Genomic DNA, 23,286 nt, shown 5'->3' with positions numbered 1-23,286 from the left:
TTTTTTTGTTCAGAATAAATCCAAACCAACGGATCAAATAGAAAATGGATCTACAGAGGACAGCTTCAACCCGGCAGGGTACAGTTTTGCACGCAAAATTTCCCTTGGTGGTTCGGGAATCAAGAAGTATCGTGCCAATTTCACCGAACTTTCTAGTCACCCTCTGTACAAGAGCGGCGCAATCGAGACTGAATCCAGCAATGTAGGCGGGGGAGAACAAACGGGAGTCGCGAATGCCAACACCGACAGCGGGACTGAGGAGGGTGGAAATGATACGATACCTCCGGTGATAATTGGAAACACGGACGGGATCAAAAAATCCTCGTCGAGCGGGATGGGGGAAGGAATTTTGGAAACGCCTAGGATATTGACGAGGAGAGGATCTACCGAGAGTGGATTTTTCTCCTGTTTGAATGAAGACTTTAGCACGTACAGATCGTCGCAGTGTAGCTGCATGGATAAAGGTAATTTCGAATCCTCGGAGCGGTTACCCGTGTGCAGATGTGTGTACGGAGGAGTGAACAATCTGGCCGCAAGGTTGGAAGATCTCGAGCTATCGTCCAATCAGACTCTGAATGATAGCTCTAGCGTTTTGCTGTTTGATGATTCATCGACGAATGTGAGTTCACTGAGAAGCATGGATGACTTGGAGCTGTCGGACTCAATTCGAAAGAAATTCAACTACCGACACCACGTTCTCAGTAATGTGGATATAGACGCCCGATCTATAGATATGGGATTAATCAACAGGCTCGCGCTAGATTCCGAAATTAACAGTATGATACAGAAAAATCAATTTACGAATCAGTTACTGTACTGTAAAAACCGATCGTCGTCTATTTTCACCGATAGTTCGGACGATATTAGCTCATTGGCAGGATCGGATTCGCTACTGTGGGATGATCGGTCTTTTACGACAATTCCCAATACACGCTCGGCCCAGATTGCGAAGATTGTCGAATATTTCGAACGCAAAGGACAAACCTTCAAACCATTCACCGTACCTGACTCGACCTTCGGATTATCCGCTGGTCATTCCGGCTCGTCCGCCTCGTCGTCATCGTCTTCGGCTTCCGGCGCTCATCATCCGTACCAGTACCATCATCTACATCGAACTGGCACCAATAATGCAATCGATTCTGCCCGTCGACCCTCCAACGGCTTCTGTAAATTTTCCACTGCAGCAGAACTTCGCCAGCGAACCGAGTACGAGGCGTTCTGTTTGGATCTGGAGCGAAAACAGCAGAACTCAGCTAGTATTCAACAGCATTACCATTACCACAACCACCAACAGCAGCAGCAGCAACAGCAACAACAGCAATTTCAGGTACACCACCGCCTGAACAACATCTGCGAGGGAAACGTCCGATCGAAGTTGCAACTTTTCGACAAAATAAAGCAGCAGAATGGTACCGCGGGACAACCGACGTCCAACTCGGGTAGCTGCAGCAGCATTAGCAGTAGCAGCAACGGGTGCGGGGCTGGTTCTCCTAGTGGAACTTGTAATGGTAATAGCGGACAGTAAGCATCGGAACGGATTAGTGAGAACACTGTACATATATACATCTCATGCGAGTAAACACACGTATCAAACATACATACGTTGTGAGCAGTTGTAGGGAACTGTTTTTGTCACACTCTTGGATATATTTTAATATTTTTCGTTGCCGATAGGATCGGATCGTGGAACAAAAAATTTTCAGTATTTAGTATGCGAAGTCATGATGATTGAAGTTTCTTTTACTTTGTTTTGGTACCAAGCTGGTTGAGTTCAGAGATTATTTGAAGAGGATTTCCCATGTCACCTTCCCTTGTGCTGGCTGAAATATTGCGCTGTTGTGATTTCATTTTGTTGGAATCAATTCCTGTTTACTAAATTCTCGCGACCAATTTGGTGAGGGGCTCGGTCGTATGTAAGAGAAATAAATCTGTTTGGCATAAAGTCGTTTATCACAGTCACTTGGCGTAATCATATAGCGAGAGTGAAGTTTGTTTCAAAATATGGTTTCAACTTTTTACAATCGCATAAAGGTCAATGGAACGGAATCGATTGATAATATGCGGTATGATTGGCAAATTCTTCGATTCTATCTTACTCTCGTGTTTTAGCTGTCTTGATTATACTCAAATGATAGCACATAGAGGCGAATCAATGTTTGGTGAACAAAAAATGTGCGTGCGCTTAGGGGGTGAGCCATATAATGTGGTACCGCATGAATTGCGTAGTGACGTCATAAAATGAGCATGTTGACTAGATTGTGCCGAGGCCTATCCAGCGATTTCGGGTGTAGGATTGCATCCGGTTCACTGATGCCCTGACGATTCAAGCCGGTGATTCGCTACGGACTACTCGGAATAATTTCCGGGGACGGGCATAGCGTAGTTGGTAAATAAATTGCCTTGTACGTAGCTCACCTGGGTTTTATTCCCATCCCCGCACACAGGGTAAGAGATTTTTCCAAAAGAAATTTCTCTAACTCGACAAGAAGCGAATGACCCTAAACCTCTATAATCAAAATAAAAAAAAATGATTCCCGACAGAGAATCTTTCCTACTCCGACGAAGAGTTTCCCGGCACTGGAAGATCTTCCGAATCCTATGTTACCCGGGGGGATGCCGAGGTCGGCCCTGCGATTCTGCGCAGAGTGTGACATCCAGTTCACAGGCGCCCATATGACCATTTGAACTAGTTCCCGGCGGTAAGCCTACTCCAACGACGAAATTTCTCGACGTCAGTCCTTTAATTCCGGGGGGAGGATGACTTCAGGTTCTCAGTTGCCCCGAATACCTATCGTTAATCCTATACTGTTATTTTTGTCTTCGTTGCAAAGCTGACATGATCTGAAGGACTGTTCTGTTCACCGCGTTCCATTTTTCTTCGTCCGCATACATTCTTTGGACAATATTGTTCATGTTGACGTCCTCACCAGCAATAGTTCTTTTTTCGTTTCGCTCGTGCTCGAATCGCGGGTATTCGAAGGCCACGTTCTCAGGTGTTTCCTCTGCATCACCGAACCTGTTCAGATATTTCTTGAAACAGCCATGACCAGACAAGAACTGCGTCTTGTGGAAGTTAACTTCGCAGTGCGCTCTGTTGACCCACACCGACAGGCATGGCATTGGCCATCAGCCTGAACGTGCTGCTGGCCGAGATCTGTTTGTCTTCATCAGTAGTGCCATCACCCATGCAGGTTTTGCGATTCTAGGCACCGAAGTGGAGACGCTAGCCAGTAGTCGCTTTTTACTGCTGCTGATTGCCGAAGTGTTGGACATGATTCGCGGTAGTGCCGAGATCACTTTTACGGCCCTGCCGCCTACGTGGTCGATGCGGCTATCAATGCTCAACCGATCGTCTATCATCACTTCTAGTTGTCAAACTTCTCACTTTGAGTCGATGATACAACCTGCGACCTAAATTCTTGCCTACTGCACTGCCTTTCGGTTGCTTCTCGAAACCATCTCAGTTTTGTGGTGAGTAAATGCCAGCTTCTTCTTGCGCATCCAGTCTTCCACACCATCCATTGGCTCCGTGGCGAGTGCTTCTACTTCCTCTAGTGATGCACCGATCATTATGAGCACCACATCGTCAGCAAAACCTACAATCTTCTCGCCCATGGGAAGACGCAGCTTCAGCATTCCGTCGTACATAGCATTCCAAAGAGTTGGACCGAGTATAGAGTACACTGTGGAACGGCCTTGAAACGTACTTCTTTTTCCGGCGTCAGTTTCGTAGATCAATTGCCAGTTCTGAAAGTAGCTCCTCAGAATTCTACAGAGGTACTCGGGAACTCTCATTCTGTGTAGTAAATCGGCAATTGCAGCCTAGCTAGAACTGTTGAAGGTGTGTGTACGTCCAGGGTTATCACTCCGCAGTAACGGTTTCCTCTTCTCTTTTGCTTCGGCGCAGCCTCCATAGTTTCCGCGATCGTTCGTATAGCGTCCACAGTGGATCTACCTTTCCGGAAACCGAACTGCATATTAGATAGGCCATTCTCTCCCTCCGTGTACGTAAGCCTGTTAAGGATTACTCTTTCAAGCAGCTTGCCGAATGTATTCAACAGGCTTTTTGGCCTGTGTGCTGAAGGATCTCCAGGGGGCTCTCATGGCTACGGCAACAACACTAGTTTTTGTCGCTTCCAGATGTCGAGGAAGTTACCATTGTCGATACACTTTTGCTGTGCAGTCCTAAATATAACCGGGTTCGTTAGCATTGCTATTTTCAGAGCCACGTTGGAAACACCGTCTGGCCCCTGAGCCTTCTTGGTTCTTAAGGTTTTTGCCACCACTATCAGCACTTCGTTGGTTACCCGAACTTTTTCTTTGTATTCATCCTGAGCCTCGCACGGCGCGGGCGGCTAGGTTTTCGGTTCATGGCTACTCCATAGCGTCGCCCCACGGATTTGAATTGGTGTTGCGGTAAAGCTCCTCTAGGTACACCTTATACCTTATACGCTGGTCTTAGAGCTGCTCTTTCAGCAACAACGTCATTCTCTTTTGAGCTCTTTCATGCATGTAGGTCAGCAATCGTCGAGCTCCACATAGACTGTACCTTGGTTTACATTTTACTTGGCATGGTTGCATCGCACACTCTTGCTAATGCCGTTATCACTTCTTCTGCACTGAAGTACAGATGATTGCACTCAAGCCTTAACGCTTCAACGAAGACTCCCTCGTCAATCTTCCGCTCGTTTAATTGAGCCACACGCGCTTCCGACTGTCTATTGCTCCCGATAGCGTACTGGATCGCTTGGTGATCACTGTGGGTGTACTCTTCGCACACTCTCCAATTCAAACTTCCTGCCAGCCCGGGGCTGTAGAAGCTAACGTCAATAGTTTATTCTTGATCTTTCCAGTGGTAGGTGCTGGTTGTACCATCGTTGATAATATCTACGTTCAGCTTTGCAAAGGCCTCGGGACTTAGTGAACATACCGACCAGCCAACTTTGATCTTCCTGGTTTTAGTAGCATGTTTGCTGTTTCAACCGGCAGCCTAACCGAAGTCGCTAGGATCGTCATCGGCACTTCTTCAAGCTCGCACTGTTCTTTCAGAGCTTCTCTTAGCTCTTCTTCCGAGGATATGTCATCCAGGTCCTTACATTGGATGGTTGTGCCCGTGCATAAGGCTTTCACTTCCATTGCTTCGCCCATGACTTTCTCGGTGAGCACTTTATAAGTAGAGCTGTTTGACTTCGAATCCTTTTTTAAATCCAGGATCAACTCTTCGGTGCGCCTGATTTTCTTAACGCCTGAGCCCAGCTCCCCGAATTACCGGGTTTATCCCCATTGCGCGCTGTACTTTCTCGTACGAGTAATCGTTAGCTTTGACTATGAGTTTGTTTCGTCTCTTGAATAGTGTAATCTTGACAGAAAGGCTAGCTGACCCAAACACGAAAAGTGAAGCAAAATGTATGAGGAAAGGGAGATATTTGTGCAGACTTATTGCTCAACCGTCGGGGCTTCCTCGAGCTTCCTTCTTGGGCACAGGGGCTACGGTGTTCCGCCAGAACACGCAATCATCTGTCACTTCGCAAACGATAATTATATGCTACTTTCTAAACGATTAACGTTTGACTTTCACTGGATTGGGAAACGTCGTGAATTAACTTATTTGCACTTGTATTTAGCATCTTAAACGATGGGTACGTCTGCACATCACCGGCTCTCACAACTTCTGACCCATGCGGTTTTGGTTTTTTACAGCACCGGTGCTGCCGTCAAGCTAACAACCCATCGCGGGTGGGGTGCGTTCACTCCCCAGCTCGTAGTAGGTTCACTCCCCAGCTCGCAGTAAGTACGGGGGGAATCGTTAGGCTCCTGAGCTTCTGTTCTCCCGTCCCTGCTACCCCATATAGGTATGGATGTATGTATGTTTGTATGTATATATGTAGTTTATAGAATTCCCCCGGGTTTATCAATTCTTGGCGTTCAAAAAGGTCTGCAGCGGTTCGCTTCAGATGTTCTGGGATCGTCCGCTCGCAACTATATTGGACTTGGGAATATTTGATGTTTGGGTTATTGTGTGTAGTATTGGGAACTGGAGAATTACAGTGACAGTCGATGGCGCATTCATGCTTATAAAATTTTCTTTTGATCACTAGGGGACATGACTGTGAGAATAGGGCAAATGGAAGCTTCAAATTGCACAAAGTTGACCCGGTCGGAGAAACTCCCACCAGTCGTCAAACGTACGTGTAGATTTGGCCAATGGCCATGAAATACATTTTCATCTTCATTTCTTTTCCACAATCTGCAATCCTAAGATCGGTTTTCAGCAATAGGACTAACTTGTATTAAAACGAAAATGAAGATACATAGGCTACGAACAACAAATGTTACATATTGGCTCACAATGAACAATACCACAAATGAACGGTGAACGACTTACTCTACCTAACTAAATATACTGTCTCAAAGAAGAAAACTTACGAGCAATACATTGAAACTAATACCAAGTAAATCTGTAGAGTGTCGAATGGCACTCGCTGCAAATGAAGCGCTACACTTTTATTATTGTGAAACAATGTAACCTAGTAAAATTTTGAAACTGACTCGAATGAGTCAAATGCGTTTCGATTAGTATACTAAAATCAGTAGAAAAAATATCGTGGTTTGTACACCAACCTAGTGGCACTGTTATTTGAAACAACCCAAGGTGTTGAGAATATACCTAACCTAGCGGAAAACTCTGTGCATGTAAGTACATAAAGGGCCTTATATATTTTCACGACGATCCAGTCTAGAGAATCGCACTCTAGTAAATGCGCAATTAAACAACAAACTACAACAGCTGCGTCCGCGTGTGAGTTGTAGGCAATCTTTTGTAGAAATCGACACTTCGTTTATTTTCGTAGACTATACACATTTAAGAACCGATAGAAACATTATCACTCAATTATTAGAGTACGGTACCGACATATGAAAATACGTTTGCAAAACTTTGACGTCCATTAAAGGGTAAATAATTATGGAAAAAGTAACGACTAGAGTTAAGTGAAACAACTAAATGTAGTTCCAATTGCATAGAGCAACCAATGCCAAAATATTCTTCCCAGCAGTATCTACCTATTCTACCTTCATCCATCTCATTCAATCATCGAACGTCTTCCCCGCTTTTTGCGCGGACAGATTCACACCTACTGTAGCATACCTGTTATTAATGCTGTACTACCTGTCTAGTAATAGGAGATAATTTCTTCCATCATCAAAGGCCAACTATTGTAACAACCCTCAGAACACAAGCTATCGCGAAAAGCTTTTTACCAGTATTCTATGTTACTGTGAAACAGAGTAATCCACAACATGGATGCAGTCGAATGATTGTATAACCATTCTCCGGAGGTATAAATAGCCTTGAAAACTCACTTTAACATTAAACGTTTGTAAAAATATTGTAGCCCAGGACGTTTGTCAGAACCGATGAGTAATAAAGGTTGATTTGCAGTTCTTGCCTACTGTAGGTACTACAACACAGCAAATCTCAACGGAGAATGAGTATGCAATACATTTCCACATTGCAACCAGGAGCACACAACTATAAGTTCACAATCTGTACAGCTCCCACAAAACCACAACACTAATAGCAGCTTTACATTCATATTTTCGTTTGCTAGTGCAGAACCATTCAGTATCTTAACTCGTATCCTTTATCATATCTATCATAGTCGATAAGTTTAGATTGCAACTAGCCTTAATTTGTCTCTATTACACTTTTTATTGACATATTTTCAAATGGATACTTTTCACCATACGTTGAATATTACCAACAATAATTTAAAATAAATGGGCATGATTGCAATACTAGGTCCTACTGTGTTACTTTACAAATCAATAACTATAGACTATCGTTTCTTCATCAGTTAAGACTACGCATAACTATTATGTTTATTGTTTATAGCTTACATGAATCGAGATTAAGTGTGTTAAAGAATATGTACTTTATTTTAGCAAACCTTCATTGATTTTGCTGTTGCTTGTCGAATGAAAGCAAACCCTCTGTATAAAAAAGTTTTAGTTTTTTTCGCCACCTCGAGCGCGTTAGTTAAATATTTATTTCACTTGCTAGTACGAACAGCAGCGATGGATTAAAGCTACCACAAGGCTAAAAACTCCATTAAAATATAATTCATAAGCATCTATCAAGTTTGACTTAAGGCCCAAATAGAATGCTCGGCCACTGACCATAGATAGTATCGCCTCGTTCGCTATAGAATTCAACTCACGGCTAAACAACGGTTTTTTTTAACCCGGGAGTTCATTGCTCCATTAGTGACGAAGCATTCTGTTTAAGCCTTTCGATCATTTTACGTCACGTGGACACTGTATTTTCGCCTGCTGGCAAAACCCCACAAAGACCTAGATTCCATAGATGAACATAGCCGAGTGAGAACCGCAAACAATAGCACAACGTAGAGAAAGCATACAATCACCATTCTGTTAAGCAGCAGAAAAATTTTAGTGATCCTTACGTATATGTTTTGTTTGACGCTGCCATCGAATAACGATAAAACTGCTGAAGGTAGTACAGATATTTCATGCCAAATCGATGATGCAACCTAATTGGTACCTTAATTTTTACGAGATGAATTTAAAAATTTAAATTTAAAAATAAAACAAGAAAAAACACATTGTTATCTGAACGTTTTGCACGAATACATGTTAAAGACAGGCATAGTATTATATTCATACAAAAAATCTATATCTGTAAATCATCAGATTCCCAGAAAACGTGTTGGGCAGAGTGTTTAACCGGGTTATACCTAGCGTCCGCTTGTTCGACGGTCAATCTTTGCGAGACCGTGGTAGAACAAATAAGTAGCTGTTATTTTAAGAAAATTGAAGAGTTCGAAAACAATTTGAGCAACAGTAGCGGGAATTGGAGAAAATTACAAAACACAAGAAAAGATAAATTGTCTTTGTACATACTACAAATATATATTCGATCATTATTATATCGAAGAAGAAAAATATTTATAATTAAACAAATAAAAAAAAACATCTATTTCTTTCATACAAACGATGACAATTGTTCGTCTCTTTGTGAAACGGTTAAACGATTATTTCTCGCGTGTTTTTTGTTAATGGCTAATAAGCATACTGTCAAATTTCTCTTTGAGAGAAAATGTCGGACAAACCGTAACTCGTCGAGAACGGCTGCTAACATTTAATGAAAGAAAAAAAAATTCTTTCGTCTGCTGCTGTAATTTATAATCGTCGAGAAAAAGAACACTGGAACTCTAGCCATCCTCACCTGAAAAAGAATCGCGGCAATCGATGATAGCGCGTGCAAATTTCCGTCAAATTTAACTTTAAAATTTCTATAAAATTATTGTCACTAATTTTGTCGTAAAAACAAACGTTCGCAGTGAAAACACATTTCGGCCTGGTCAGCGTTCGCTAGTTTGAAATCTGTTCGGAAGCTTCGCGCACAGCTGTTGCACGTATTTAAATGGCCAGTATTAGATAGTGTCAAAACCCTGAAGAAATTCTATGATGAGATTCTTCAAAAGACCATTGCGTCGGCCAACTAAGTTGCAGTTTGTGGTCCAATTCAGCAATCGCTTTTTGTGACGAAATAGTCAATCTAAATTGACTTTTGGAATGACTACGAAGCTACTCTCGGTGCTTAAAGAAACTTCTAATAGCGGAGAACTGAGTAAGAGCTTTCCGATTTATTTATGTATTGAAATAAATTTTGGTGAGCGGGGCACATTTTTTTCGCCGTTTGATATCTCCGTCATCTATGAAAACTGTTTCGGTTTCGAGCGGTTTCATTAGATGATGGGACTATTGTAAAATAAAAACGCTTGTAAGGAAAGGGCCAGGTGTGTGGAAATGAGCGGGTCTACGTCATTGCAGATCGTGGCTCAATCTGGTATGACAATCGGATATGCTCAATTCTGCAACTCCATCCACGATTTGTGCAGGTGTTCGTGCTATGCTGTAATTTATAATCGACGAGTAATGGTTGGTCCGGAATTTCCCCTCAGTATGCTTATTAGCCCTTTTCGAAAAACGCGAGATTTCCGCTTGAATAACCCATTTCTGGGCCCAATTTTCACAGTCACGTCACTTAGTGACTAGAAGGAAATTTTGTTCTAGTCACTACGTGACGTAACTGTGATAATAGCCCCCCCCCCCTTTTTCATTTATAAATCGTTCCGGAATGTTTTTGAACGACTGTCCGAAAACCACTGTGTTCGTTACGAATATAGATATTGTATGCAACTTCCTTCATGTATGAAGTTGCGTGTTGCATATAAGCTAGGCGTTTTACAGGCAGATTTTCAATTGCGCTTTTAAAAATAAATCACTTTGATATGGTAAAAAAGGTACATACAGGTATCTTTAGGAAATACGAATGTTACCGTTGAAAATAAATTCTGCATGAAAAAAATAAATGCAATGTTTATAGCCTTCCTCGATGCGATAAGCTTCAACTGAACTGAACTGAATGGGTGTTTCATTGAAAAACCCCGGGGCTGTGTGGGTGAATGGAGAACAGTGAGTCTAACTATGTAAGGTATGCAAGCTAGGGTCGATGGAACTATCCAAGTCAGTCTTGGATCACATATATTTGGAGCAACATCAGTGATATGAACATTTTCCATCTTACTTTTCACGTAAATTGTACATGGAAGCCATATAATCTGTATCTAATAGTTAATCCTGTAAAATATATGTTTTTCATATAATTTTCGTCGGATTTTAATGTTTCAATCAACTCCCAAATATATGGTTATTATTGTAAAACCTGATAGATACTATAGTTTGTTCACTTAAGTGTAATCGGTTTTATCGCTAGAATTTACTTGATAATGTATACAATAATTAAAAAGAATTTTACGTATAATTCTCCTACCTAAACTGTAATTATAAAGTACCTGCTAGCAGAGTTGCACTATATCATGACTGTCATTATTTCTTCAAAATGCACGTAAATCTTCGGTCACGAATCAAAATGATCGTCTTCTCCAGTTGAGAGAACTTGAGCGACCGAATCTGAACGTTTTGAGTACCAGCAACAGCGACGAACAACAAGTCTTGAGCGTTTTTTCAAAACGTCATATCTGCAATGAGTTACTCTCTGTTTATACTTTCTCTTTCGATTTTTACGGCGTCACTATAACACTTTTCACTTATTTTACAGTACAGATCGAAAGACGGTGGTTTTAACTAGCATATTATGCAAAGAGCTGAGGGATAAATGTTAAAGTGACCGAATTATTAACAGAAGAGAAAGTAAACAAAGAGAGTAACTCATTGCAGATATGACGTTTTGAAAAAACGCTCAAGAAGTGAGAAAAAAAACTACGGCTTGCGTGCAACAGAGTGTCTTGCCTGTTAGAGTGAGCAAACAAAACATACTTTCCTCTTTTCGAATTGCCAATCGCACGCCATTTTATCTGTTCAAATCCTTCTTGTGGTAAAGGTGTTTTGATTTTGTTTGCGCGAATTTACATTTTTAAAATGGAACAGGATAAAAAAGCTAAAAAGCGTTCATACGCGTCGATTACCCGTGAGTGTGTTAAAATAGTAGAGGAAGGTTTTAAATGCAATATAGACGAGAGTATAAGTTGCGGATATTTTCAAAACAACTACGACGCCGGTAATTTTACTCGTCATTTCCGACTCAAGCATCCGGAGGCGGCAAGCTTTCGAGGACTTGCCAAAGCCGATGAGGACATTGCAAAAATGAAGCGCACAGTTGCGAAATGGCCGGTGGCAATTGATGCACAAAATTTCACCGAAGCTTGTTTAAAGCTAATCGTTATCCATAATCTACCGATGCGGTGCTTCGATTGGGAAGGTCTCCGGATGTTGTTGGACCCAATTTCAGATGCAGTCAACATTAAAATAACAAGAAATAACGCTAAAACACACGTACATGTCGCATCAGTGAGGATAATCGAAAAGTTGAGAGAGGAAATGGCAAATCGTTTGATTTCACTGAAAATCGATTCAGCATCGAAGCACAATCGGCATATTCTTGGGATCAACGCCCAGTACCAAATGGCCAATGAGGTTGTTATACGAATTTTGTGTAAGTAATAAGTTTAATAAAGATGCGCATGTGAAATAAATTTAATTGGTATTATCTCTAGGCATGATTGAAGTACGCGAGAGCCAAACAGCAAAGTTTTTAAAAACCAAAGTTTTGGAAATTCTCAGCCGGTATGGTGTTTCGACTGAACAAATATTTTCGATTACTTCAGACAACGGTGCCAATATGCTATCCGCTGCAAAGCAGCTCCAGGAACTCTTCACGGAAGCAATTCAATCTCATGGTGTACATTCGGACATAATTGATGACGACCACAAGCAAGACGATTTCGTCGAGGCTTTAACAACGGAAATGAGCACACACTTCAATATTGTTCGTTGTGCAGCTCACACATTTTAGTTGGCATTGAATGATGTTGTCAAAAATAGCGATTGCAACATCAAATCCATTACTGAATTTGTGAAAAGCGTGAAAAAAATTAAGTACAAAAGTTTTTTCGAAGTCAACGGAGCCACCTATCCCCCACTGTGGTCACCCACTAGATGGAGCGGAAAGTACATAATGATTCGAAGCATCATACAGCAAGAAGCATTTTTCTTCAGCCTAGTCGAGCAGTTTCCAGAACTAAGTAAGTCGCACACAATTTCTTAAGGCATTATTATTATATATATACTCTTGCAACTTATTTTCAAACTGTTATTGCAGTTCTAAACGAGGACGATTGGAATTATATGAAGGAGTACGAAAATGCGTTCAAGCCCTTGTATATCACTACTAAATTAATGCAGCACAATCACCAATCATATTCAGATTTTTATTTGCAATGGCTTTTGGCTATCAAAGAAGTTGAAGCAATTACCGACAACAGATTCTCTGCGCCATTGCAGGAATCCCTTAATCGCCGTATTGCCGTTTTAAAAGAGAACATGGCGTTTAAGTCGGCTCTATATTTGGATCCCCGCTTTAATTTCCTACATTCACTAGTGTTTACGCCAGAGGAAAAAAATAACGTGCAGGTAACAACCAAGTTTTAGTTAACCTGGTAGCAACTCCCTTGTATCTGCTCAGAATATGAACACATAACTTTCCATTATAGCAGTATATAATAAGTGTTTGGAACCGGATACAGCATTTACGACCATCGGGATCCACGTCGATTGTCAACGATAGTGAAGCGAAAAGCAAGGACTCCGATAAGGATGAATTTCTAACCAAATTGTTTGGCGGATCATTAAGTGCTTCTTCATCAAACACTACATCACCTTTGCTTCAACAACTTAAAATGCTCGAGATAGAACCCCGCCAGCCACATGATTATAATGTGTGGAACCATTAGATCGCTCGCAAAGCCTCCCATCCTCAACTGTATGCAGTAGCGATGGTAGTTCTAGCTACACCGGCGAGCCAAATATCAGTAGAACGCTCCTTCAGTGCATTAGGCTTGGTTTTATCGGATTTGCGAACTGGAATATCTGAGGATGTATTGGAAGATATATTACTTGTCAAACTCAACAAAGAGTTATTCGAAAAAGTCCTTCCGACACTTTACGACTGGAAGAGTTTTAACGCGAAATAATCTTTCTATAACATATCCATAGCACGGCATGTTAACAACTGCTACATCCACTATATCTCTAAATGTATATATGCACATAATTTCCCTAGTTGTAAGTTTTTGAAGTATTTGATTATCACTGGTTTTGGATGTATTTAAATGTATATATGTAAATATTCACCCTATTTATAAGTTTGTTATGTATTGGGTTTGAAGTCACAAAATAAAAGCAATGAACTAAAAATGAACGCACGCGATTGCTATTTACTGTTTTACATTATCTAATTCAACCAGCAGCCAATGCTTGTTTTCCTTCTGCGCTGTCCTGAAAGTTGAAAAACGGTATACTGAAATTTGAACTTAAATTATACGCATGTGCTACTTAATTTACTGCCTTGTATACTGTTTCCTGATCTGGTTCACTGGAACTATTTTTAAGAGCTCTTTTGTTGAATTTTGAATAATACGATCCGAACATACGAACTGTACCATTTGTTTCGATTTTTCGTTTTTTCTAGCCCTGCCTACTGCGATTGGAAATACATAATGTAGATGGAAGAATCCACTCGTTCTAGCAATTACTAGGTGAGAGGGTAGTTGGATGGTGTGGGGTAATATGCTGCCTTCCCTAAGCTCTGTGTAAACAGAATAAAGCCTACTGACCTGCTGACCTATATTTTCATTCATATTTCATATACTCGAATGTCAGTCCTATGTAGGGGATTTCATAGAATAAATGACGAATATGCTATTTCAGGCAGTATGCATTGTACTGTGGAATTGCATTTCATGATATTTTTCACGTGGCTTGGTCGGGTGCGGGGTATTTATCTAGTTTATGACCACTGGGAAGAAGCTATAGGCTGCAATATTCTCACAGTACGGTGTTGTTTTAAAAATAAACAGTCCGTTAAAGATTGGTTCAACAATATTTGTATCGTGAGAGTGGAAATCCGCACGAAAATAAACGGCTATAGCAACTCATCAAGAACTATAGTCATGCTCATCACGATCATTTTCAATAAAGGATACATGTAAATAGATCGAATCTAAACTTTAACAAGTTTCAATCATGCCGTTATACATGGACACTGTTTAATTTCCATTCATAATTAACCAGTGGCCTCAATTGTATTATGGTTTTCTTCAAACAGTTACCTTTAAGCAACCAAACCAATTTCTGAATTACATTTGAATTCATGAACTGCATCGAGCATATGGTTTTTACATATAGATTCCCCTGCCGAAACAAAAAATTGACAATAATTTAAAAAAAAATGACTGTCACTGACAGGTTTCGGTCACATTGAGCCGAAACCAAGTGAGCAAAAGAGCAAGAAGACAGAATATATCGCATAGCGGTACTCACGTAGTGCGAATTTCAGTATGTGTTGCTATCTCAGTGTGAGAACTTATGCTGAAAGAGTGTCGACGCTGAGTGCTCGCGACAGTGCATGAAGGTTTTCTGTTTTCGGTTACTCAATGCAACACTGCCTGCTAGTGTCTACATTTCAATGAATCAATTTTTAAGGGATTTCTAGCTTATATTAACATTAAAGGATGATTTCCACGGATTAAGGTCATTTTTTTTTAATAAAATGAAAGATTTACGGTATTTTACACAGTTCAACCATTTTATTTCGATTTTCTTACAATCTTAAACTGTATAAGAACTAATATTGAAAATTAAAAAAAATGATTCAAAATAAGCCGCAAAGCCAAAACTTTTGTAAATAGTTCAAATCGATGTTTTTAATTCAAGTAAATTAAAAAGAGTAATCAATTTTTAAAGAAATGCTTATAGCTTATGATTCTCACTCGAATGTAACAACCGATGCAAAAGCCAAATATTTAGGAATCAGTTGTTGTATTTAAGATGGAGTTCTTAGATAAATAAGCCAATTATTGTATTGTATTGTATTTCACTCAACGCCAAATGTGCTTAAAAATGGAACCGGCATTTGTCGAGGGTTGGGCCGCCGAGAGCCTCGCCGGGCTCCGGAACTTAAAATACTGACGGGGCCTACTATAGTTAACTTCTTATTTGAATATCGATTAGGGCAACTGTACGGTTGCAACCTTCATATCCATCCATTTTTTTATACAAATATTATAATTTGATATGGGTTAATGGGTTAGCTTAACAGAAACTTGGATATTTTATAAATCTAAAAGAAAATAAATTTAAGGAAGTGTGTTGATAATTATTGCGATTACTTGAAACTTGCGTAACTTTTCTCATACTTGACCAAAATTAACCAAAATTTGCCCAGTTTCTCTTTAGAGTGAATTATTTATATCCGCTAAGTTCAGCAATTGTCAGTGAGATTCCGGTCAAGACGGAAGAAAATCAGCAAACCGTTCGCGAATGAAATTTTTCACCCAATGGTAAAATCTGGGGTTGTCGCATCGCGTCTTAGGAAAACTGATGAGTATACTTCATTCGACCGTCTCAAAGGTTCCTAAAGTTCATGGAACGGATGACAGTGAGCCACATGTCGGAGGTTGTACGAAAACCAGGAACAACGCGTAACAAACCGACAGAGTAGTAATTGCTCATTTCAAGCGGAATGCGAATATTTCAACAAGGGACTTGGCCAGAAAACTAAATGTTTCGCACAGTTTTGTCAAAAGAGCCAAGAAAAGATCCTGATTGAAAACTTATAAGACTTATATAACTTCCCAAATCGGGATGAATACCATTCTAGTGTTGCCAAAACGAGCGACCAAAAACTCTGCTACGTCATTGATTATGAGACTAACATCAAAGCGGATATCAAGCAGTTGCAAGGATAGGAATATTTCACGAGTAAGGACTGCTGTGGATGATTGTTTCAAATGGAAGAAGTATCGAAATTCGCTTAGAAGTACCTGATTTGGCAGGTCATATGCACTTAAGGAAAACGAAGTAAACCATTCGTGACCAAAAGATCCATGGAATATGAGATCTATAAAACTGTGTGTCTCCAAAAATTGAACTATGCTATATTCCTCCCTAAGGAGGAAAAATTGGGTAAACACCAATCTTTCTCCCAAAGGCGAAACTTGTTCCCACTCTTGGTACATGAAGGGCAAAAATACTAACTTAATAAGGTCATGGGTGCGTCTCGACTTCGTCTCAGCAGGAACCATGTTGAATTTATCAGCCCCCGATTTAATCAGCTTCATATGAAAATTGATAGTTGGTAGTTTGATGGGCTCTAGCAGACAAACCTAGTTGAATTCAAGTAAATCCTTTCTTGGGCATATATTCCTTATCTTAGAGATCCGAAAAACGCAACAATAATTTTTTTTTTAATTTTGCACTGTCAGACCCCCTAAGGGGAACATAAAGTAGATAATCAGAAAATGTTGCGAGCTAATATCTAAGGAAATATTTTAAAAGCTTCGGTTCGGAAAGGCACAAATCTCCGACTACATACGGGGAACGTGCCATTTAAACCAATATATTCTGATTCCTGATCAATGTCTCTGTTTTATCAGCATAAAATTCTCCAAGGGGCTGATAAAAACGGGTCTTCACTGTAGCTACATTTCAACCCCAAATATCCCTGTAAAGAGTATGTATAGTCTTAAAATCTTCGAAAGAACTTTTCAGAAGGATTTTCTGAACTACATAAAGGTGGTAGGAAGGCCAAAAAACTCATATTCTACTCCTAATAGTGAGATTTTACCATTCTGATACTAATTATCACATATGTCATTTCCATTTGATGAATCGGTTGCCATTTTCTGTTGATACAAGCCACATAAATAAGCCGTTATTTGTTCGAGTTCTGATCAGAAATTATTCTCAGAATCAGCACAAGCGATACATTGTATTAACATCGAGGTGGCAAAAAGATCGTTTCAAATCATTCTGAGAAGTGAAAAAGCTGTCCAAAAAATGGCCTTGCAACAAAATTTTAAGAAGGAACCTAAATCAACAGGTCAATTTAATGCTTCTGCTAATACTTAAAATACTAATACTATATGCGTGTCTTGTATCACCAGCCAATTTACTGAGCAACTGCAAAAAACTCTTGTGATAAATTATACCACAATGGTTCAATCTCAATGTTAGGTAAATTTAATCGGTTTTTTGGCGCCCAGTCTCCATCCTTTGAAGACATATGTAATTTCACGACAAATGATGCCCTGTCATAAAAAAATTAATAGTGTTTTCCCGGTTTTCCCGCAGGGTTATTTTTATTTGACATAAACACCATCCAATGCATATAGTTTTTTTCATTTTGGGTGTTGTCTTGATAGACCAGATGTAAACAACCGCAGTTTTCCTATGTATTGTTGCCAAGTTTACATAATATTTATTTAAAAAAAAAACAAAAAAATCGTTTTTACGTATTACGATTTTTTTTTGAAATAATGTTATAATATGTATATCGGACCTAAAATTTATCGAATGGAACAAAAAACTAAATATAGCTTAATGACCCAATTGTTATGGAGCGTGTTTGTGTGCTATTGGTTGGGAGTTATCTGCCTGCCAAATGGCGCTTCGGAACAAATTGTGTTTTCCTCCTATTTCGTCGATGCGATGGGGATTAGCTAGTTATTTATAAAATTATCACGGCATTGAACATAACAACTAACGTGACGTGTGAACATGCAATGTAATCAATAAAATTAATCCCAAAAAGAAAATACGTTGTAAAAATCAAAATTCATGAACTACAATTTTTATATCTTTCCCTGATTTAACGACTTCGATAATATGGAAAAAATGATTACAGTATGTTTTATACTATTATTTTCTGTCGTGATGCTTCAAAATTCTCTTGGTTAAGTTTCCTCGCAGTGGGGAGACTTGCCCAGAAAAAAACGATCACAGAAAAACTTTTATAACTTTTGAAAAAGTAAATTAACAATTCCGCAAAAAAAATCATGAATACGCACAATACTTTTGCACATTACATTTAAATGAGTTTTGAAAGATTGAATTTTTTTAGAGATTCACGTAGGTTTTACTGAAAATCTGACCAAGACCCCCGATGTTCCCCTATACTTTTTGCGCCGTTTCAGCACTTATTACTATTTCCAAAGGCAAGAATGCAAGTATTTCTGTTACGAATTCGATGCACTAGCGATTAGACGGTAAAATATGCAATTAGGACCCTATATTTGAAGAATTTATTCGAAAATATTGAGCAAATACTGATTTTGCAACGGAGGTTGCAATTTGTGTACAAATTGTAGGCCCTCCCAGGATTCGGCAAAACATTGCATAAACAATATGTGAAATTATAAATATGACTTCTTTTGAACGCAACACGAATGCAGTTTTTATCTAGGATTTTATGAAACAATATAAAACGCTACCAAGCCTGAAACGTTATTAAATTCAAAACTATCTTATTTTTGCCGCACCGAATGTTTTTTTACTCTCCTAATTCAGCAGTTCATGCCGCGTAGTACTCTCATTCATTCAACAGTTCATCGTCATAACACTGCTGACCGAAACGGAAGCACCACTCTCCTATCCACTCCATTGTCGTTGGCATCAACCATCACCGTGTCGGAGATCTCGATCCACACACGATCCACTCGGTATTCCACCACCCAATCAACACACGTTGCATCGTCGGTTGTGTTTCGTTTGCTCGGCCGGCGACGACTGCCCTGTGCGGTGCACGATCGCGAAACTGAGAGAGAGCCCCCCAAAAAACTTTCTTTCTCAAGATCGACATCGTCGTCTCGAGCCGCGCGGTTGCTTTGGCAAAAGGTGGTGGTCCACTGGAATTTCTTTACCATTCATTCTATCTCGTGCCGTTGTCTGAGGCGGTCGTGTGTGAGGTTTCAGGCGCTAAAGAAAACGTCGAAGCGGAAGAGTGTTGCTGCACAGCGAAAGCAGTTGTGTGAAGTGGAAATACTTCGTGCAAGCCGAGTCACGAAAAAGCGAAGAAAAGAAAGGTTGTGATCCGCGAGGAACTCTTGAACATTTCTTTTCATCTTTTGCTCACGTTGGCGCGAGTTTAGTGATGCGCCGAGGGGAACCTAGCGAACATACACTCGCAGAGGGTGAAAGAAAGTGCGATTCATAGCCTCCGCCCCCTCAACAGCCCTTTGCGCTCTAACGAACAGCGGCGAGTGAAGGACTTCAATAATCAGACAGAGGAGAGAGAGTGAGGCGAAACCGCGGCTGTGCTAAGTTTTGTTTTTAAGAAAAATAAAATATCGCTAATGTGTGTCAGCTGGTTGATAACTATTAAAGTTGGGCAATTTCCTCTTTCGTGTTCGTACTCTACCATGCTGATGAATTTCATATAAGTTTTCGAAAATTAAATCAAGAGAAACGAAGACGAGGGTGAAATCGAAGTTGATAATGATGGTAAAGTGCCGATCGGGAAGGATCATCCAGTAACAAATTGACACTGAGCTCGCTGCACGTATCAGAGAGATTTCACCGAAAAATTTGATATTTGAATATTTATGAGAGGCGGTTTTGCGAAACCATTTAACAGCATCCCTGTAGTACACAATAAGCTATAGAAAAAAAACAGGAAGTGTAAAGAGTGTGATGACAAACTCGTGCAAGTGGAAAAAGCAGTGAAAGCCTATCCTCCTATCAATCGGGCAGAAGAAATCGAAAAGCTGTCGAAGAAAACAAGTTGACCGAGAAAACAAGAAACAGGTTCGCCGCTTGCTGGATGACAAATTGAAGTTTCGCTCCAGCTCCTTCGCTCCCTGTCTGTCTGTCTGTCGGTAGGACTGACTGCCGATCACTCGCTGCACGCGCGTGCCCCTTTCTGGTGGATTCGAACCGAAGCAGGCCCCCGAGTTGCACGGACAGTCGGTCAAGCGTGAGGGCCCCCCTTTTCGTTGGAACCGAGAGAAACGACATCTAACGCATCAGCCAGGAAAGTTGAAACAGGCTCAGCGGCCACTAGGTGGATTACGACCAGGTGATTGTTGCCCCGAGCAAACCTTGAAAGGTAAGGTGGTGTGTTTTGTGCGTGTGTGTGTATGTGAATGGTTGAATTATTGCGACTTGGGAATGCAAATAGGCGGTGAAAATAGGCGTTCGATCGAATATTTAAGCAAAAGCGGCTTCGATTGATTTCGGCACTTTTTGTGTCCTAAAGAAAAAGCTTCTTGATGTTTGCCGAAAATATATTTATATTCAAAATCAAGTTGCAATTATACAATGGGATCAATTACGGTTGTCCCTTTGAACGGTTTTCATAAGATGATGGTCAGTTTTCCTTGTTTTCGCCGGGAATAAAACACGTGTGTTTGTAATTTTGAATAACTGTCAAATAAAGTTTAAAGTAAATTATGTTAGATATACTCTTTATACATGATACGCAGTCAACAATACGGCAAACAAGCTTTGCTTACTGTCGTAGTCTGAAAATATCCAAGTGTTTCCGGTGATCCTATGGAGATTCGCCAATTTTACTTGTATTGCTAGATATACCATAGAAACGGGTAGAACCTCACCGAATGGCAAACATGATGTTATCTATATTAGGTTCTTTACTGACACAGTTAACCTCACTTTTCTTGACAGTTCACTTGTACTGTTTACATGGACTTAGAAAATTTTTGTGGACGACTAAATTCGCTCGAAGCAAATCGCAAAGAATTTTTATAAGTCCATGTAAACAGTACAAGCGAACTGTCAAAAATGAACACTCGAGTTCATTTGTGACGTCAGCGTAAAGTATTCAATGCATATACAGATTTTCGAAGCTGTTGTTTGCGGGTATCGTGTTGATACTGAAATAGTCAGATTTGATGATGACAGGCTGATCACGAAGGAGAACATGCTTTATTCTATTCTCTTAAAAATATTTTCCAGTTTAAAGATTATTACTTCCAGATATTTGCAATTTTGGAAGATGGTTATGGATTAGATGAAGTGGTTAAAGGAATAGATAGTATACAGGGTTATGGACGATTGGTTAAAGAGATGTTGAGGATACACAGCATAGGACATTAGGAACACAAAAAGTTCGTGCAAATGTGTCTCCTAAAATTCCCCTTTTTCAATTACAGCGATTTTAATGTTGTTCGTAAAATTCTTTTTAGTTGTCTTGTAACTCAAAAACTAACACTCAAATCGTTTAGTTTTCAGCTTTTAACTTAAACTTGGGAATTTTATAAGCCGGCCACGATGACGTTTGAAATGTATCCATTATTTCGAATAGCAACATCTGTAATTAACTTCAAGAATTCAATACTACCAAAAATTTTCTGATTTATTAAATAATTTGAGTTGATTATAACAAAATGTCAAAATATTTATAGATGAGAAGATATTTTTTCCTTAATTAAAACCCAATGTTTTAGGATATGAGAAAATGTTAATCTTAGTAGTACTTTCCTTTGCGAAACTAGTGCTACGATCTTACCAACAATGAGAATCCTTTCTGAGCGGAGCTCGAACATGTGCCTGGCTAATGAGACCAGCGCAACTCCATCTGCGCCGCCGCACCAGATTTAAATAATTCCACTAAAAATCGCACATTTGTTCGTCGTCCTATTGTTGTCAAAACAATTATATAACCGGCACTTGAGAAATTTACCAAAACTTTACCCAATCAACAATAATCAATTAGAAGAAGCTCACAACAGTCAAATGCAAATTTTTATCGCGGGGATTGACGATCCTTAATCCAGCATGTTTTGTTTTTCAATGGGAGTTTTTTCCCTTTAAATTTGGGTATTTTTGCTCTGGTCTGTCAATAAATAAATAAACGTTTATTAGAGTCATTACAGTAATGTTTTGATTATATCACTATGCGTTTATATCAATACTCGTTTATATCACGGTTTTTTTTTTAATTCGTTTATTTGACACGGCTCATAGCGGTAGCTTAACGGAGCCGTGGATCTTTTATACGTTTACAATACATGTAAAAATAAAAAATACAAACAAGACTTAATTAATTGGATCTCGTGCGCGCAACTTTTTATTGCGAGCGGAGACCTTCTTTCGCGAGGTCTGTTGGCAAACAGCGTCAGGGGGGTCATTTAATTCTCTCTTGTTTTTCACGTCCCGGTCGAAGCTGGCTTGGTGTCCGGGATCAGATGTTCTCCCTTGCTTCTTGCACTTATTGTTGATCAGTGTAAATCCGTCGTCATTGTTACTGCATTCGTTGCCGATGTTGCTTACAGTTGCTTTTGGGGTGCTGGATGATTCTTTTGCGGTTGTCATTATACTCTGAACAGCTGCCACAAATTTGGCCATCGTTTGTGGTTCAGGCATTGGTATTGAAAACTCTGTTTTAGGTTGGTTTGCCGTAGATGAGTTGGCAATCGGTTGAGTTGCAATTTCCTCTGCATCTTCCGCGCAAGGTTGTCCATGATGAGCTGTCTGATTACAATACTTGCACGTAGGAGTTTGCCCCTCATGGGTGCATAGTGTAGTTTGCATAATTGTAGTTCCGTGAGTATTGAGTTTTATTGCCAAGTAGGAGGGTATAGGCCTTTCAACCCGCATCCTCACTACAAAAACGCCGTTAGGTGTACCCGGGAAGAAGTTTCTCCAAGTATCAGGTGTAACGGATTCTACTTCTCCGTATTGCGACATGCATTTTGCAATTGGCTCAGGAGGAGTACGAGGTGATAGGTCATATAACCTTACATCTATATAATCATTCTCAATGTATACGGGAATCTTAATTCCAACGTTGTCACTTTCAACCACGTGTTTTTTAAAATGTTCTTCAAAACGAAACGCTCGGCTTGTGCTAACGTGTTGAATGATATTAACACTACATTGCGA

General features: G+C 40.0%; 2 protein-coding genes across 2 annotated transcripts in view; both read left to right on the top strand.

Annotated features, from left to right (window-relative positions):
• Positions 1-9,060, top strand: part of LOC131677632 (uncharacterized) — a 326,970-nt gene extending 317,910 nt beyond the window's left edge. The window contains exon 9 of the mRNA XM_058957528.1: positions 14-9,060. Within this exon, the coding sequence (XP_058813511.1) occupies positions 14-1,525 (1,512 nt within the window). The 3' untranslated portion in view covers positions 1,526-9,060. The remainder of the gene's footprint in view (positions 1-13) is intronic.
• Positions 9,061-19,339: 10,279 nt separating this feature from the next.
• Positions 19,340-23,286, top strand: part of LOC131677631 (mucin-2) — a 110,368-nt gene continuing 106,421 nt past the window's right edge. The window contains exon 1 of the mRNA XM_058957527.1: positions 19,340-20,488. The gene's annotated coding sequence lies outside the window, so the exon portion shown is untranslated. The remainder of the gene's footprint in view (positions 20,489-23,286) is intronic.

This window comes from Topomyia yanbarensis, chromosome 1 (assembly GCF_030247195.1).
Source record: "Topomyia yanbarensis strain Yona2022 chromosome 1, ASM3024719v1, whole genome shotgun sequence".
In the NCBI taxonomy this organism is placed as follows: domain Eukaryota; kingdom Metazoa; phylum Arthropoda; class Insecta; order Diptera; family Culicidae; genus Topomyia; species Topomyia yanbarensis.
This window is presented reverse-complemented; position numbering and strand designations above follow the sequence as displayed.